This window comes from Telopea speciosissima, chromosome 10, assembly GCF_018873765.1.
Source record: "Telopea speciosissima isolate NSW1024214 ecotype Mountain lineage chromosome 10, Tspe_v1, whole genome shotgun sequence".
NCBI classification, from domain to species: domain Eukaryota; kingdom Viridiplantae; phylum Streptophyta; class Magnoliopsida; order Proteales; family Proteaceae; genus Telopea; species Telopea speciosissima.
In genome coordinates, this window is record NC_057925.1 from 32762623 (window position 1) to 32779394 (window position 16772).

At 39.2% G+C, this 16772-nt stretch overlaps 1 protein-coding gene and 1 pseudogene across 1 annotated transcript in view; both read right to left on the reverse strand.

Moving 5' to 3' along the window:
• LOC122641575 (L-aminoadipate-semialdehyde dehydrogenase-phosphopantetheinyl transferase-like) overlaps positions 1–10766 on the reverse strand; it is a 48875-nt gene extending 38109 nt beyond the window's left edge. Inside the window, exons 1-2 of the mRNA XM_043834852.1 lie at positions 10567–10766; positions 10122–10254 (exon numbers count right to left, since the gene is read on the reverse strand). Of these exons, the coding sequence (XP_043690787.1) occupies positions 10122–10254; positions 10567–10682 (249 nt within the window). The 5' untranslated portion in view covers positions 10683–10766. The remainder of the gene's footprint in view (positions 1–10121; positions 10255–10566) is intronic.
• Positions 10767–11273: 507 nt separating this feature from the next.
• On the reverse strand, positions 11274–11726 carry LOC122643048 (annotated as a pseudogene).
• Positions 11727–16772: the final 5046 nt, after the last annotated feature.

A 16772-nucleotide genomic window follows, 5' to 3' on the forward strand; every position in this document is an offset into this window, starting at 1 on the left:
GAATTAGATTCTATTCGTCTTCTTTATTCTTAGGAGAACTTCCCCCCCCCCCACCCGAACCATTCTTAAGACCACCAAGCCCTCTCGAATTAGTTCTACGCTAGAAGCTTCAACGTACACCCGGTGACAAATCTTTCATTCACCATGAAGTGAAAGGCGTTTAGGACCTTCAATTGCCGAGAAGAGATAGCCCAGGCCGATAAAGGAATAGTCAAATGTCATTTCCTTACTCTCTCCTCTCCTACTTCTCTCGAATCTCTTCCATATAAATGACAGTTGAGAAGAATAATCTGTCAAAGAGAGTGGAAAAAGGGCTTCCTTTAGGTTTCCTAGCCACCTAGGTGAGCTTCCAGACCATTTTGATAGGGTATGATCTTCTGTTTCAACCACATCAAGGAACGGTAAGGTTCATCCAGACCATCCATCACGTAGGGGAACCACTGGATTGGCAATGGGACCAGTTCCATGCCCGCTTCAGCTGTATGGACCACTATGTGTTAGACATATCACTCACCATATCAGCCATCAAAATTTCAGACCATTTACACATGGGGGAAGGTTAGAAACCTCTATAAGAGCATATCTGGCCAAGTGGCTTAGGCACCTTAGGAATCACATTTGCCACAAGGAGAGGTCACATGGTCAAAATGTGGAGCTCTTTTGGGCAACTGACATCTCTTTGCTTTGTGAGAGAACCAGTACTTATTGACTGTTTTATTAGGAGATTGCTTTGATGATATAAAATCTACCCCTTATATATTGCACAAGGTAATGTTCAATGTCCTAATAGAAGCCACAGTTTGAGGTTTACAACAAATAATCAGCAAAAAGGATTCCTTGATCTCATAATAAAACTAGTAGAGAAATCAAAATTTATTATGCAATCCTAAAACTAATGGGGATTAGAAGGTATAAAAGGTAACAATCAAGAAATAAATTTGCAGATGTTGGACCTAGAAGGTTCCATTTATATGTTATGTGTTTTGAATATGAAAACCATTGTGTGATATGTGTTTGGGTTTACTAATATGTGTGCTAATATGCTAGAAGTTTTATGTACCCCAAGCTTTTGATGAGGAACAGATGACGAAAGAACAAGGCATGTTAATTGAATGAAGAACTGCTGAGGATGGTCTTCCGTGTATAAGGGACAATCTTCCGTGACTTGAAAGATCAAGGAGCTGAAAACAACATCAAGTTTGAAAGAATCTTTCAAGGACAAGAGTAGGATTTGATTTTTACTGGTATATCATTGCAATCCTATTATACAATATCAACAAGATGTAAAAAGCCCAAGAAAATGACATCATAAGGACCTAAATGGATAAACCCAAGAAACTAGGTGGTTTGACTTAGAAAAGTGTCTAATTATGCTGTCCACGGTCTTCCGTGAACAAAGACGAACGAATGAGCTAAATTGGAAAACCAAAAATATTCCGTCATAACTCACGGACAACCAAGCTTTAAAATTCTAAGTCCGCTGGACAACCCTCGCGGTCTTCCGTGCGTGCTTCCGTGCATGTTCGAGAGTAATGAGACTACTAAGTGACAACAAGATGGACGATCCCTGTAGCCACGGTCTTCCGTGACTATCGTGCGGTCTTTCATTTGATAGCATTTATTACTATGTAGTTACAAATTTAAAAGGTTTTGACTCATCATTAATTAACCTCTTGGACTCTAACCACTTGAGTGGAACTCTTAAACATTTTCACTGATGAAATGTTTTGACTCATCATCAATTAACCTCTTGGACTCTAACCACTTGAATGGAACTCTTAAACATTTTCACTGATGATGATGAGCTCCAACATCTAGTGTTTCTCGGAAAATATAAGTTGAATATTGGAGATGAATTAATATTTCTAATCAATTTGAATTACAAGTGGATCACCAACAGCTAGTTTCAAATGGGAATCAAAAGATAATTCAAATGTTCAAAGGAGAAACTAAGCTTGACAGCTAGAGTAACAGCTACTTCGTTTGCTTATAAATAGGTGAAGTCATTTGATGTCATGCAATGAAAAAGATTACTACAATAGCAAACAGCTAGTGCAAGCTTAATTCATTTAATCATCTTAACAAAAGCTGTTGTGTGAGCTTCATTGTCTACATCACTTTGAGAAGCTGCTATGTTCGAGCTATGCTACTACATCATCTTGAGAAGGGCTGAGAACAAGAGCTAGAAAGTGTTCCAGATCAAAAGCAAAGTATCTTGTGTTGATCAACTACGCTTAAAAGTGTTTATAGTTTCAAGCTTGAAAGAAGAAGCAATTTTACTGTAAAGGAAGTTTGTGTAGCTTTATGAAGAAATCCTTGGCCTGGGTAGAAATCCTTGACCAGGAGTAGTCCGGTTGCTCAATCCGAGGTTAGTGGTTGAGTTGTGTAAGGGTTTGATTCCTTCCTAGGAAAGGAATCGTATGTTGAAGGATTTGGAATTGACCCGGTTCGGTTTGGTTCTCTTTAGTTCCTTTATTGAAGTGTATAATGTAACTAGATACACTAGAGTATCTAGATTCATTATGCACATGTTGCACATGTTAATTGTGCTAAGTAAATCTTCCACATTTGTAATAATCATACATTATAAATAAAGTGGTGGCCTCTGTCATCTTATCAAAGTGCCAAAAAACCTTAATTTTTTTTGTTTTCTTTCTCCGCCGCCGCCGCCAGTAGAGCACCACCAATGATCTCGAGGCTCTAGCCTCACCGCGTCAGACATGGTTGATTATACATGCGCCTACATCTGCCACCACTGTTTGGCTCCAATGGTCGCTCCACCACCGTCGTTGCGCCTCCTAGGGTCATCGCCCTATGTTGGCACCTACTAAGGCCCTACCCTAGCCCACTTCCGATCGTCCAAGGGCCTCCAGCACCTGTCAAACCAAACCAGGGGCCTCCTGCCCCAATCGCAGGCCACCCTTCAAGCTCCCGCCAGCCTTGCCTGGCCTCTCCAGGGCTCCGCCTGGCTTTGCCACCTTGCGTTGGTCCCTTTGTGGCCTCTACCGCCTCTGCTTGCCCCTCCAATGGCCCCTTCCGCCTCTGCTTAGGCTTCCATAGCCCCCTGTCGCCTTGCCTAGACTCTACAGGCCTTCTAGTTGACCTGCCTGTACTTTTGCCACCTTGCCTAGGCTCCGCCTGGCTTGTTTGTGCTTCTCTAGCCTTTATTTGCACACCTTTGTTGTATGCTTGGTATTTTGTGCCTGCTGCCATTGCTTCGTTGGCCTTCTTTTTGCTTTCTATGTTGTGAGTAATAACTTCCTTCCCAACTATAGTGCATTTGTTTGGTTCTTTTAATGGAGGGTTCTAGCACAACAATTGATACTAGGAGCAGCTACTTGAGTCACCCTACTGCCCCTCACCGTCATCACTCTCTCCAACCCGAACTCACTAAGTTGAATGGATCAAATTACCTGTCATGGTCTCGTGCCTGCCTCTTTACCATTCGTGGTGATCATTTTTTGGGATATATTACTAGTGACACACCTATGCCCACTGAAACTCCAGCTATGGATAATTGGTTAGCTAATTGATGCCTTAATCATGTCGTTCTTGTTGAACTCCATGGAGTCTTCCATTAGTTCCAGCTTTGTCCTCCTTAATTCAGCCAAGGAGTTATGGGATGCCGTCAACAAGGTTTTAGATCTCAATTTCGGTACTGGTTTTGCCAGCCCACGAAACCGAGATCTCGACGAGATCTCACCAAGATTATGTTTTTTTTTTTTTTTTTTGAACTCGATGCTAGGTTTCGGTGATTGTTTGGCCAAGAAAGGGGCTGAAACTTGACATTCCCCTATTTTAGGCCTTCTAAACACAGGTGAAACCATTAGTTTTTACAAATTCAAACCCAAAATGGTACTTTGACGATGGACCCTAAGTTGATAGTCTATGGCATGCATGAGCATGGTACTAAATCTCGTTTCGTTTCGGTGTTTCGGTCTGACCGAAATTTCCGAGATACCGAAATTTCAACGAAATTTCGTCGAAATATGGTACTTTTCTGTGGGTGTAAAATGCCAAAATGACCGAGATTTCCGAAATTTTCGAAACGAGATTTACGAAATTTCCGAAACGAGATGACCGAAATTTCCGAAATACTCGAAATATTGCACGTGACTTTTTCAATATCTCGCGATATATTGTGAGTCCACGATATTTCGTCGATATCTCACGAGATATCGTCGAAATATGGTATTTTTCCATTTCGGATTGGTATCGTATCTCGGACAGCTCGAGATATACGAAATTTGGCGAAATTTCGCGAGATTTTGAACTATGTGCATGAGGTCTACCCTAGGCTATTCCACACAGACAAGGTTAGATCATGTTTCTATGAAAAATATAATTTTTAAGATGAATAGTTACCTTAGGTTCTTGAGATGCAGCTTGGAGGAGATTAGCAACTTCAATCTTCAATGAATCAAGCTTTTATTAGGTGTTGGAGGTGTGATTTGCCAAAAGAAATGAAAAAAAATACCCAAAGATGGAGTTTCCCCTTCACAGAGACGAGACAGGCGAAAGAGAGGCAAGATCTCGTTGAGTTATGGTATTTTATAAGCTTTAATAAGGTTGAAACTGAGAAATAGCTCGAGATCTCGGCGAGATACCGAGATCTCGAGCGAGATCTTGTATTATTTATGTATCGCAAGGCATCTCGTCTCGAGTTTCTACAAACCGAGATTTCAATGAGATCTTGAACCATGGCTGTAAAGCACACATATGGTCAAGCCAGCAACTATGCCCAAATATATGAAATTCGTCGTCAGACAGAAGGACCTCTCTAGGTCTGCCTATTACTCTGCTCTTATGAAATTATGACAACAATTGGACAATTATCACCTGTTACCATGACCAGCCCCATTAATGCAAGCACATTTGCAAAGGAACGTGAAATGGAACGAGTATATGCTTTCCTTACTAGACTTAATCCTGAGTATGATCAGATTTGCATTCAGGTTTTGAACAGGAGCACATTCCCTTCACTGCTTGAAGCCTATAATGTGATTCAGCATGAGGATCATCGTCGTTCTGTCATGATGCCTCCTACTGTCCCTCCTCAGTCTACTCTTGTTACTACACCACAATCCTCTTTACCTGTGGGCAGTACTGGTTCGATCAGCAAGGCTGGTGTTTCTTGTGATCCAGTGAAATGTGACTACTGTGGCCGCTCACATCACACTAGGGAGACTTGCTAGAAATTACATGGCTCACAACAGCTCTTCTCAGGATGATTAAACAAATTAAGTTTGCACAAGTTGTTTGCTGTTGTAGTAATCTTTTTTATTACATGACATCAAATGACACCACCTATTTATAGGCAAACGAACTAGCTATTAATCTAGCCGTTAGAATCAAACTCAGTTTCCCCTTTGAACATTTGAATTATCTTTTGATTTCCAAGAGAAACTAGTTGTTGGAGATCCACTTGTAATTCAAATTGGTTGGAAATATTAATCAATTTTAATCTTTAATATTCAACTTCTATTTTCTAAGCCTCAACATTAGTGAAGATGTATAAGAGTTCCACTCAAGTGGTTAGAATTCAAGTGATTAATTAACTATGAGTTATAAAACCTTTCAACTTAATAACCACGTAGCAATAAATGCTATCGCGCAGAAGATCGCATGACAGTCACGGAAGACCATGGCTAGAGGGACTTAAGACTATCACTCTCGGACATGAACGGAATCAAGTCATTGAAGACCGCAAGATCATTCGTCCTAGTGTGACTTAGTCTCATTACACTAGAAAATGCACAGAATCTCGCACGGAAGACTGCCAGAGTCATTTATGGACTTAGAACTTTAAAGCTTGGTTGTCTATGTGTTATAACTTTGAATATTTTTGGTTTGCCATTAAAGCTCGGTCACCTGTCTCTGTTCACGGAAGAGCGTGGACAGTAAACTTAGACTTTTTTCTAAATCAAACCACCTAGAATATTTTTTGTTTGCCTTGAGACGTCATTTTCTTGGGCTTTTTACATCTTATTGATCTTGTACATTAGGATTACAATGATATACCAATAAAAAATAAAATCTTAATTTTGTCCTTGATAGATTCCTTCAACCTTGATGTTACTTTCAGCTCCTTGATCTTTCAAGTCACAGAAAACCATCAACCATGTAACCGGAAGACCGTCCTCAGCAGTTCTTCATTCAATCAACATGCCTTGTTCTTTCTTCAACTATTCCTCATTAGAAGCTTGGGTTACATCAAACTCTTAGCACATTAGCATACATATTAGTAAACCCACACACATCACACAATGGTTTTCATATCCAAAACACATAACATATAACTGGAATCTTCTAAGTCCAACAGTTCTAAAACTGAAATTCAGACCTCTTCACTGATCAGTTCTCCAATGAAACAAAAATCCAAAGGAAGATTACTGATGGTTGAACCGTGGGTCAAAGAGAGGAAATAAAATAATAGAATGACTTGTATTAATGAAAGAAAAGCCCCTCTATTTATAATAGAGGAGAAGTTACAAATAATAGAAGCTAGGCGATGTGGGACTAAAACCCACATAGCCGACATAAGCTAATAACACTTAATAACATAAAAATAATCCCAAAAGGACCAGAATACCCCCACGGTGGGGGTATTCTAGTGTACATTATTCTAACACTCCCCCTCACGCTGGATTATACAAATATGAAAGAAGGAAGATCCAGCGTGGACTAAAGAAAAAAACTCTCTACTAATGAAAAACTATCTCCATAACAATGCTAACACTCCCCCTCAAGTTGGTGCATACAAGGTACTAATGCTCAACTTGAATAAAACGGGAAAAATAAGTTGTAGCAGAATCCAGCTTCAGAATGAATGCAGCTCCCAAATAGACCTTCAAGAACTTGAAAAAAATAGACCTTCAAACTTGGACAGACTTGATCAGCAAAAAAGGCATCTCTCACCAATCTTTGTCCAATAATGAATCTCTAAAGTATAATCTTGAAGATAAGCAACTAGGGTAGCCGGTAAATGAGTCAAGCAGCAGTAAAGAAGATTAAGCAACGGAAAAAGCAACCAAACTGTAGGATCTCATATGGGCAGGCAATAACCAAACGTCTTCAAAACTTTAAGGCCAACCTCCCCCTTATGACAAACTTTAACCCAATAACAAAGTAGATACCCATTGGCAATGGTGAAACCTCTAACCTTCTATGTTTTGCACCAAGTGTTCCTGCAAGTTCTGCTTTCTGCAATGGCTGCAGGCATACTGTATATAATCCCCTCCTCACGTGTAATACACGTGGACATAACAGGGATGATGTAAGATATAAGGCAAAACATAATATTCCAGAATTTTCCAAGAGCTGCCAAGGGTAATGGAAAAAGAAGAAATGGTAAAGAAGAGAATACCATTAACTTCCAAGGGTGTTATGGGTAATACCAAAAGTATGTTTTGGGAGGTGGTGAAAGAAAAACAACAGTGGGATAATGGAGTAGGATTAACTTGGGTAACATAGAAAGCTCCAACCTTCTTCCATCAATCAAACAAACACTTCGAATGCAAACCCCTGCAGGGGAGAAACTCCTAACCCCAATATTCAGATCTGAAAAAGATACAAACCTGATTCGAAGTAAGGAAATGCTCCAATTGTCAAGGCTTGTTCAATCTTCAAACAAGGAGGAACAAGTGTGCAAAAACTCCAAGGTATAAACTCCCACATGCTAAACAGTACGAACGAAGATATCTGGACAGCAATGGATTGTAGAAGCCTCAACAAAAATTGGGTCAGATCTGAATTAGTAACCATGCTAGGATTCAAGCTCCAAGGTGAGCCAGATATGAACCAGAAAAGCTTCACATAACTGAATAGGTTCGTAGTTGCAACCAAGAACCGTGGAACACACTGTTGGAGTCCCAAATAGCTGATCTCCAGGGTAGCAGATTCGAGTCTTCAATAACGAAAGAAATTCGATCTCCAATAGTAGGAAACTCAGTCACAATAATAGGGCAGCAGTAGTCCACATAAAGGCAGCAGTAACATGTCAACCAGTCATGCTTATAGAAGCCAATCAATAACACCAGCCAGGTAGGTATGAAAGCTCAAAATAACCAGCAAATATAAGATAAATAACCAGACAGATCCATAGGTAGTTGAAGCAGCCAGCCATATAGGAACAAGTAAGAAACATAGGTTGATAATTGGAGAAACCGAGCCATAAGAATGAACCTGAATTTTTCCAAAAAGAACTGATGAATGATGCTGAAATAGGGGCTGAATACTCCTCTGATGTTTATAAACTCTCCTAAAAAAAATCAGCAATAGTGGACTGCTCTAACCCTTAGATCGATTATAGTCAGGGTTTTGTAAAAAACCCTGAAAGGGAAGATCGATTGTAGGGAAGGGGGCTTCAACAAAGTGATGATAACTTGTCAAAGGTGATGTATTCTGGTAATAGATGCTGACCACCACTGCTGGAATGGATCTCCAGTTCGAATAACCAATCTCCTTGGTAATTGAGACTTGATCTTCACGTGGGAGAAACACCAAAAAATTGCAAAAAAATAGGGCAGTAGCTATCATGTGCAATAGACCTTCTTCAAGCCAGGAATAGTTGAAGTAGAATGTCCTTCTTGATGGTAGAAACACGTCCAAAAAACTCCAATAGCAGCAATCAACCCTAACCCTAAAATCGATATTTGTTAGGATTTTTTCAAAGAAGGATCGATTGGGGTTAGGGGTCTTCAAACACTTGGAAAGAGGCTGAAACTAAGGTCGAGTGATCCTTGTAGGTGGAGTAAGCATCCCTCCAAAAGGCAGCAAAAACTGAAACCTGAAAGTCAGGGTTTTTGGCAGGTAACCAAATTAGCAGATTAAGGAATTTTTGCTGTAGAAACAAATCCAGCCATTAGAAAGGGTCCAAACTTAGGTCGAGTAGGGTTTGTAGTAATAGGGAATCACCCCAAAAAAATTAGCTACATCTGAAAAGGGAAACCCTAAAATTGATTGGAATCAGGGTTTTGAAAAACCCTGACAAGTTGAGATCGATTAGGGGATCTAGGCTGGAAAAAATATTAATTGATGGAGAGAAAGAAAAGAGGGAAGTTAGGTGTAGGAATAGGGTAACATAGGGCTGGAAAAAGGCTGCTTAGGGTGTTCCTCTATTAGAGGATCAGGTTTATCGAGATCTGATCGCAAAGAAGGAGGAACCCCAAAATCACAGAAGAGGCTTCCAGCTGTTTTTTTAATAAAAAACGATAGGAGAGAAAGGGGGCAGCACTAAATCATCGATATGATGTTTACCTCATTAGTGCTGCCCCTGTTTTTGTGCTGAAAAGGAGAAAAACAGGAACAGGAAAAAACGAGAAAAAAGGGAGAAGAAGAGGAGAGATCGATTGGAGGAAAAGAAGGGAGAAAATAAGGTTTTTCTCTCTCTAACCTAGATCATACCAGCTCTGATACCATGATGGTTGAACCGTGGGTCAAAGAGAGGAAATAAAATAATAGAATGACTTGTATTAATGAGATAAAGGCCCCTCTATTTATAATAGATGGGAAGTTATAAATAATAGAAGCTAGGCGATGTGGGACTAAAACCCACATAGCCGACATAAGCTAATAACACTTAATAACATAAAAATACCCCCAAAAGGACCAGAATACCCCCACAGTATTCTGGAGTACATATATTCTAACAATTACCCACAACTTTATCGAGATATATGGAATTAACCTCCCTTTCCCGTGCTTGCGCATCTTTAGTTGATACTGTGTGCAATTCCATCGAAGAAAAATACAACTACTATGGGCTAACGATGCTCAATATTAGTGTACCATCTTAAAAGATGGAATTTTCAGAATAATTCCAGTGTTGTCTGAAGCGTAATCAGAAACACTGGATTTTTACTTGTACAAGATGTTTCTGAAGCTTGTCCTTCTAGGAATTGGGTTTTGTGAAATTTTCTACATCTTGGTTTGCCATTGTGGTAGGGGAAGGTGTTCTGATCTTATCTCATTTTAATATTTTGTCTCAGATGTGTTCTTTATTTTAATTTCTTTCTTGCATTGTGTTTCACAATTAAGTAACTACTCCAAATATGATGATCAGCCAAAGAGCTTTAAATAGATGCAAATATATCAAGATCATAGCCTAACCAAAGCCATACCAGATAAGGTTTGCCTTCAATGGTGCGCCTTATAATTATCTCATTAAATGGGATTCCCAATACTTCGTTTACGAGTGAATATTGAAGCAACCGGCTGACAATTGCCCTTTTTCTATCCTCAAATTTTACAAACCTAAAAATATACAAATTTAAGTAAGCTTGTCAAATCTTTCATAACCAGCCATAAATTCTAAGGAATCATAATCAACAGTACTGAATCTCACAAACACTACTCTTCAGCATCATTTACAATAAATCCACCAGAAAGACTTAATCAAACCTAAATTAATTATTAAAAACACACTTTGAAACAGCTACATCAAATCTTTCATAACCACACGTTGGTTCTTGGAAACTTCTGCATTAGGCTTCAAAATTTCAAGTTTGATCTCAGCCAATTTGGAAATAGATAGTAAAGTGATGGGACCAGACCAAAGAAGCAAACCTGAAGATGGAGGAGTGTTCGTTAGGAGGAAAGAGAGAAACGAGGAAGGAGAACTCATCCCGAGAAGGATTCCACTTAGATATATCAACGAGCCATCTTCTGACCCCCTTCTCCATTACAGAGAGCTAAAAACAAGATCGGTGAACAAACCCTACAGAGAATGCGAAAGAGACGCTCTTGAATCACAGAGACGAATTGATCGAATCGAGAGAGGGCGGCGTTGGGTAGTTGCTAGACAGAGAGAGAAGCAAAGCATAGCTCGGGTTTACCGGAAGCGGAAGCGGAAGCGGAAGCGCATAGTGGGTCCCACATTGTTGGCCTATTTTTGGGGCAATTTTTTCATTTTGCTGTTCTTGTTTTTCATAGGAAAGAAAACAAACATAAGGGTGTTTTTGGTATCATATTTCATTTTCATTTTCATTTTCTAACCCAAACAATTTTATAAGTGTTTGGTACAATTTATGGACCCTATTTCTATTTACAAAACATCAAAATAATAGAAAATCAACACAGAATTGACACCTTATTATGAATTTTGGCCAAAAAATCATTTTCACTCATTTTTTTGGAACTTTAATGAGCATGTGCTTATAATCTCCCAAAGTCGAAGGTAAAAGAGTCATTTGCTTCATAAATTAGAAAGACACCTCCTTCTTCCTCATCGATCCTGCTCCTGCAACCCCATTCTTCCCAGGAAGAAAAAGAAATTAGAGAGCTTTGAGCATATCCTCAATGTTGCTCACCGTAAACGCACCACCCTCACCCAAATTCAAAACTTTCACAACCCCATCATTCGCAAGAAGAGCATACCTCCTAGACCGCACTCCCAACCCAACTGGCTTATCACCAAGGTTAAGCTCATACCCTATTGCCCTCATGAATTCTCCATTCCCATCAGAAAGCAACAAGACCTCATCTCCAATCTTTAAATCCTCCTTCCAAGCCTTCATCACAAAAGCATCGTTCACTAAGATACAAGTGATGGTATCGATACCCTTCGCCTTCAACTCACCAGACTTCTCGACAAACCCAAGAATATATTTCTAAGAACAAGTAGGGGTGAAAGCTCCAGGGACAGCAAACAAAATGGCTTTCTTGCCCTTAGTGAGGTCAAAGACTGTGATGGTTTGGAGTTCTTCAGCGGAGTCTAAGTAAGACATTTCCTTCTTAAATTAGAAAGACACCTCCTTCTTCTTCTGCCTCTTGCTCTTGCACCGCATCCCCTTCCCCAGAGTCTGGTAAACCTTTCTATTTTTGTTTTTTTTCATTCCATTTCCTGGGCTATCAGTGAATTTGTTTCTAGTTATTGGCTTCTGCTTTTTTTTTGGGGGGAGGGGAGGAAGAAGAAGAAGAAATAGAAGAAAAAAAATAAAGAATTACAAAACAAAAAGAAGGGTGAGGCAAAGAGGAGATGAAAAAAAGGGAAAAAAATATAGATTTACAAATCGAAACAGTGAAATAGAGAAGGGAAGAAGGAAAGAGGAGGAGAAGAAGAAAACTTACCTGTGAAATCGATGGTGTCGCTGGAATCTTCGTCGGTCAGTGGAGCCGCAGGAGTTGCCACCGATTTTGGATTGCAGTTGTAGGAGGGAGAAGGGTTTGAGGAGAAGAAGAAGAGAAAAAAATAAAGAATTACAAAACGAAAAGAAGGGAGGGGGGAACAGGAGAAGAAAAAAAAGGGAGAAAACCCGATACAGGGAAACAAAGAAGGGAAGAAGGAAAGAGGAGGAGAAGAAGAAAACTTACCTGTGGAATCGGTGGTGCCACAAGAATCTCCGTCGGTCAATGGAGTTGCGAAAGTTATCACCGATCGTGGATTGGACTCGCAGGAGGGAGAAGGGTTTGAGGATCAAAGGGTTTCATGGGTAGGGCAGAGTTGGTTGCAAAGGGTGTGGGATAGGAGAAGATGATGGGTGATGGTGGAATTTCTTTACCTCCACTAAAAATTGTTTACACAGAATTATTTTCCCAAATGATTTCTCATTCTATTCTCTTATATGTCAAATAGTTACCAAACAATTTTCATTTTTTTATAAAAAAACCTTTTCATTAAGGGTTTTTTACAATTACCACCCCAAAAACTTTACTATTTACTATTATCCCCCCCCCCAAAAAATACTTTGAAACAACTGTTACCCTCCCATGTTGCATACTAATAAACAACTGGCCCCCACCGTTACATTCCCGTAACGGAGGGGGTTGGTCATGCGAGTGTGCCGTTGTCACGGATTTTCTAGGACCAAAATGCCCTTAGTAGTGAAATAAACCCTTCTTCAAAGGGATACCTTCACTTCCTCTTCACTTCATCTTCTTCACTTCACCTGTTGCAGCAAACTGGAGGAAGAAGAAGAACTTCGTCTCAGCCCTCTTCTCAGGCCAAGATTTGAGCCGCCGTATTAAAGGATAGAGAGGTGCCACCGTTAAAGCTCTCGGAGCAGGACAGAAGGAAAAAACGCAATTGCATGCTCTCTGAGAAGAGAAGAGAGAAGCGAGCAAGGGCACAAAGGTATATTTTTCGACTCAAACTCGCTAAGAACTAAGGTTTTTTGGCTCAAATTTCCATTCATTTGAATGTTTTGAAAAGATTTACTGTCAATTTGTTGCTACCACAGATCTGTCGTTTATTGAACTTATCTGTCTCTCTTTTCTTTAGGGTTTCTGTTCTGGGTTTGGGACTTTAGTTTTCACCTTCATCTATGTAATCTGTCTCATTATTTTGATGTATTATAGAGTTCTCGTTTTCTATTTTTAGTTGTTTATGTGTAGTAACTTCATTTTATTGAACCGATGGTGATGGAATGGCCTTTGGGTATGGGCATGCCGGACCAGCTCACACATTTGAATACAAAACTTGTTCCAAATTGTTTTAAGATCCATAGTAAATGGTTTAATTCCAAATTGTTTTAAGATCCATTTTTTTAGATTTGTGGTTGTGCCCATTTTTTCTTATGGAAGATCTGGGAATAGCTTACAGTACAACCATAGTTGTTGGTGATTGTAGGGTTTCAAATGTTAGATGGTGAAGGCCAAGTGAGGAAAAGAGAGACAATGTGAGAGACAGAGAGAGAGTGAAGTGGGGTGAGAGGGGTGGCCAACTGGCCTGGTAAACCCCCTGTGCATTTGTGTATGGTCCTAATGGGGGCTGCAATTTTAGACATGCTAGGTGAATTGAATTTTAGGGAAGGTGCTCATGGTGAATAGAGAATCTGAGACTGATATTTCTAAATTACAAAATTCAATGTAAGCTTCTTCATGGTAAAAGTGCTTCATACCATGTTCATAAACATGTTCTTGCCTTTGTGTCTAGTGTTCTATTTCTGCTTGGAAATAGAGAGATTTTCTCTTTTTCTCTTCAAGATGCTACATAAAGAATGCATTCCTTGATCAATCTCTTGCCTGGTTACATGGGATTTATCTAGTTAAGTAGTCAAATTTGTTGATTCCCTTCTATGTTGATAGAAATGTTGCTTAATTCTATTTCAGTTCATTAACTGAGGAGGCAGCTGCCCTCCCGTTAAACATAATCATAGTAAACCAGCACTCATGGTAATTCTGCAAATCAAAGACCAATATAGAATGCATTGACCCTAGCAAACAGACTGTTCTCATAGATCCCACCAGAAATATGGACCATATTTCATCTAAGTCAACACTCATTGTCACTTGCATTTTGTTTTAATGTGATCCAACTTTGTTGTAGTTTGACTGTGTAAATTGCATTTTTCTTGTATGTGACCCAACTTCAATGGGGTGCTGCAGATTTGGTTCTAAAAATAGGCAAAGGTTCAGGCTTTTGCATGATTTTTTTCCTTTTAAAAGCCTTGATTTCTTCCCTTCTTGAAATTGAAATCCTCGCTTTAACATTTGGAATGCAATTGGAACATATAAATGGCCTTGACTTCTTCCCTTCAAAACCATTTAGTGCTGTGAAGAACTTTATATAAATTTGTACCTGACTTAATGGATAATCTTGTATTTGTTTCTTTAGTTGAGAAGTTTATCTAATAATATTGATACTTGGATGTAATTTGTCAAACTTGAATTTTAATGATTGTTCTTGACTAATGTGATTAATTGTTGCTTCTCCCACTTTTCTATAAAATCCATATACCATGCAGTCAAACAGTCTCTAATCTTCAAAATGACAACAACTGAAGTACATTACCACTATCTTCAAGACACATTTACAAAGGTTATTGATGTTGAACAATATGGTTACCTAGATATGATATCTGACATATATAACTCACTTTTGAGTATTGTTCCCAAAGGGAGATCTGTGGACTTCAATGTCAAATATACGACAACTGACAATATGAAAGATATGGTAGTGAAGATAGATAAAGATGTGATGGAAATGTTAAACATGCTTGGTACTCAGGTGGATTGTATCCACATGTATGTCTACAATGTCCAAGTTGGTAACAACACTGATCATGTTACCATCAATTGACACCATGTCCAGTTTGTGGGTGATACTACAAGAAATAGACCAGAGATTGGAGCTCCATATCCATCTTTTCCCCTTACTGATATGTCTACTACAAGTACTAGGCCAAAAGCTAATATAAGAAGGGGTGGCCTCAGTAATCCTCAAAGGGATGGTGCTAGAAATATTCAAAGGGATGGTGACATGAATGTTCAGAAGGGTGGTGCTACTGTGACGCATAATAGTAGTCAGACTGCTGTTCTTGGGTCAACTAGTGCATCTCATAATCGAGTCACATTTGACAATAGGAGTTCTACAGTTATGCATGATAGTGGGGGTTTTTTTTATTGAAGTTGGTATGTCTAGTAGGTGTAGGAGTGCTAGTATTGTGAGATCTACTACAACTACTACTACCACTATAGATTTGGAAAGTAATGATGCAACCATTCCATCAGCTGATCCAACCAATCCATCAGCTAGTAGGGTACTTGAGGGTCAGGAACAGGAAGTGAACAATGACACATCGGATTCTGATTATGTAGCTGGAGAATCTGATTATTTAAGTGAGAGTTCAGAAAGTTGTGATGAAGAGTATGAAGAATTTGGAAGTGATGCAGAAGAGGAAGAGAACAGTAAAGAGGAAACAAATTGTGAGGAAGAGGATGGTTCCACCCAGTCTGATATAGTGAGGGATCCAAGCAATATGATCCATTTGAAAGTTGGACAATTGTTCAAGAATGGGCAGCACTTCAGAGAAGTCCTGAAGGATTATGAAGTGCAAGAATGTTTTAAGACATTGAAGATAAAAAATGAGGGCAAAAAGGTAAGTGCAATATGTGCAGGAAGAGAGTGTCCATGGAAGATATATGCTTCACGTTTAAACGATGGCATTACATTTGCTATCAAGACATTTACTCCCACTCACACATGTACGAAATTGGTTAGAATTAAGGGAGTAGGTGCACGTTGGATAGCAGGAAAGATTGGGTCTAAAATTAGATCGGACCCAGATATGAGTCTGAAAACCATGGAACAAATGTTGAGTGATCTGTATTCAGTGGAGACCTGCAATATGCAATTATATAGAGTTAAATGGATTGCCCTAGGGGAAGATAGTTCAAGTCATAAAAAAGCATTTAGGAGACTGAAAAGTTATGCAGACATGATAATGAAAGCAAACAGTGGGAATCAAGTAGCGATAGAATATCAGAATGCATATTTAAATGGACTGGTAGAGAGTGAATTAATGAGAGATGAATACAGAGTAGATCGTCAATTCAAGCGTTTGTTTGTATGTTTTAATGCTTGTGTTCAAGGTTTTTTGAAGGGATGCATGCCATTCTTGGGCCTTGATGGATGTCATTTGAAGGGAATATATGGTGGAGTTATGGTATCTGCTATTTCAATGGATGGAAACAATGGCATGTATCTAGTTGCTTATGGAGTGCTTGAGAATGAATCCACTGACAGTTGATTATTCTTTCTCAGTTGCTTACGTGATGCCATAGGTTCAGTCACACCTACAGGATTTTCATATACATTTATGACAGATAAACAGAAGGTATGACTAATATCATTGACATTATATTTGTGATGTTATGGCAATATATTAATGATGTTTAGGTTTTTGACTAGTGAATATTCTTTTCATATATAGGGTCTTATTGAAGCTATTACAACATTATTCCCTGAGGCACACCATAGGCATTGCTGCAAACACCTATATATACAATAACTTCAAGTCACGAAGGGGTAGTGGCATTCAACTGAGGAGTCA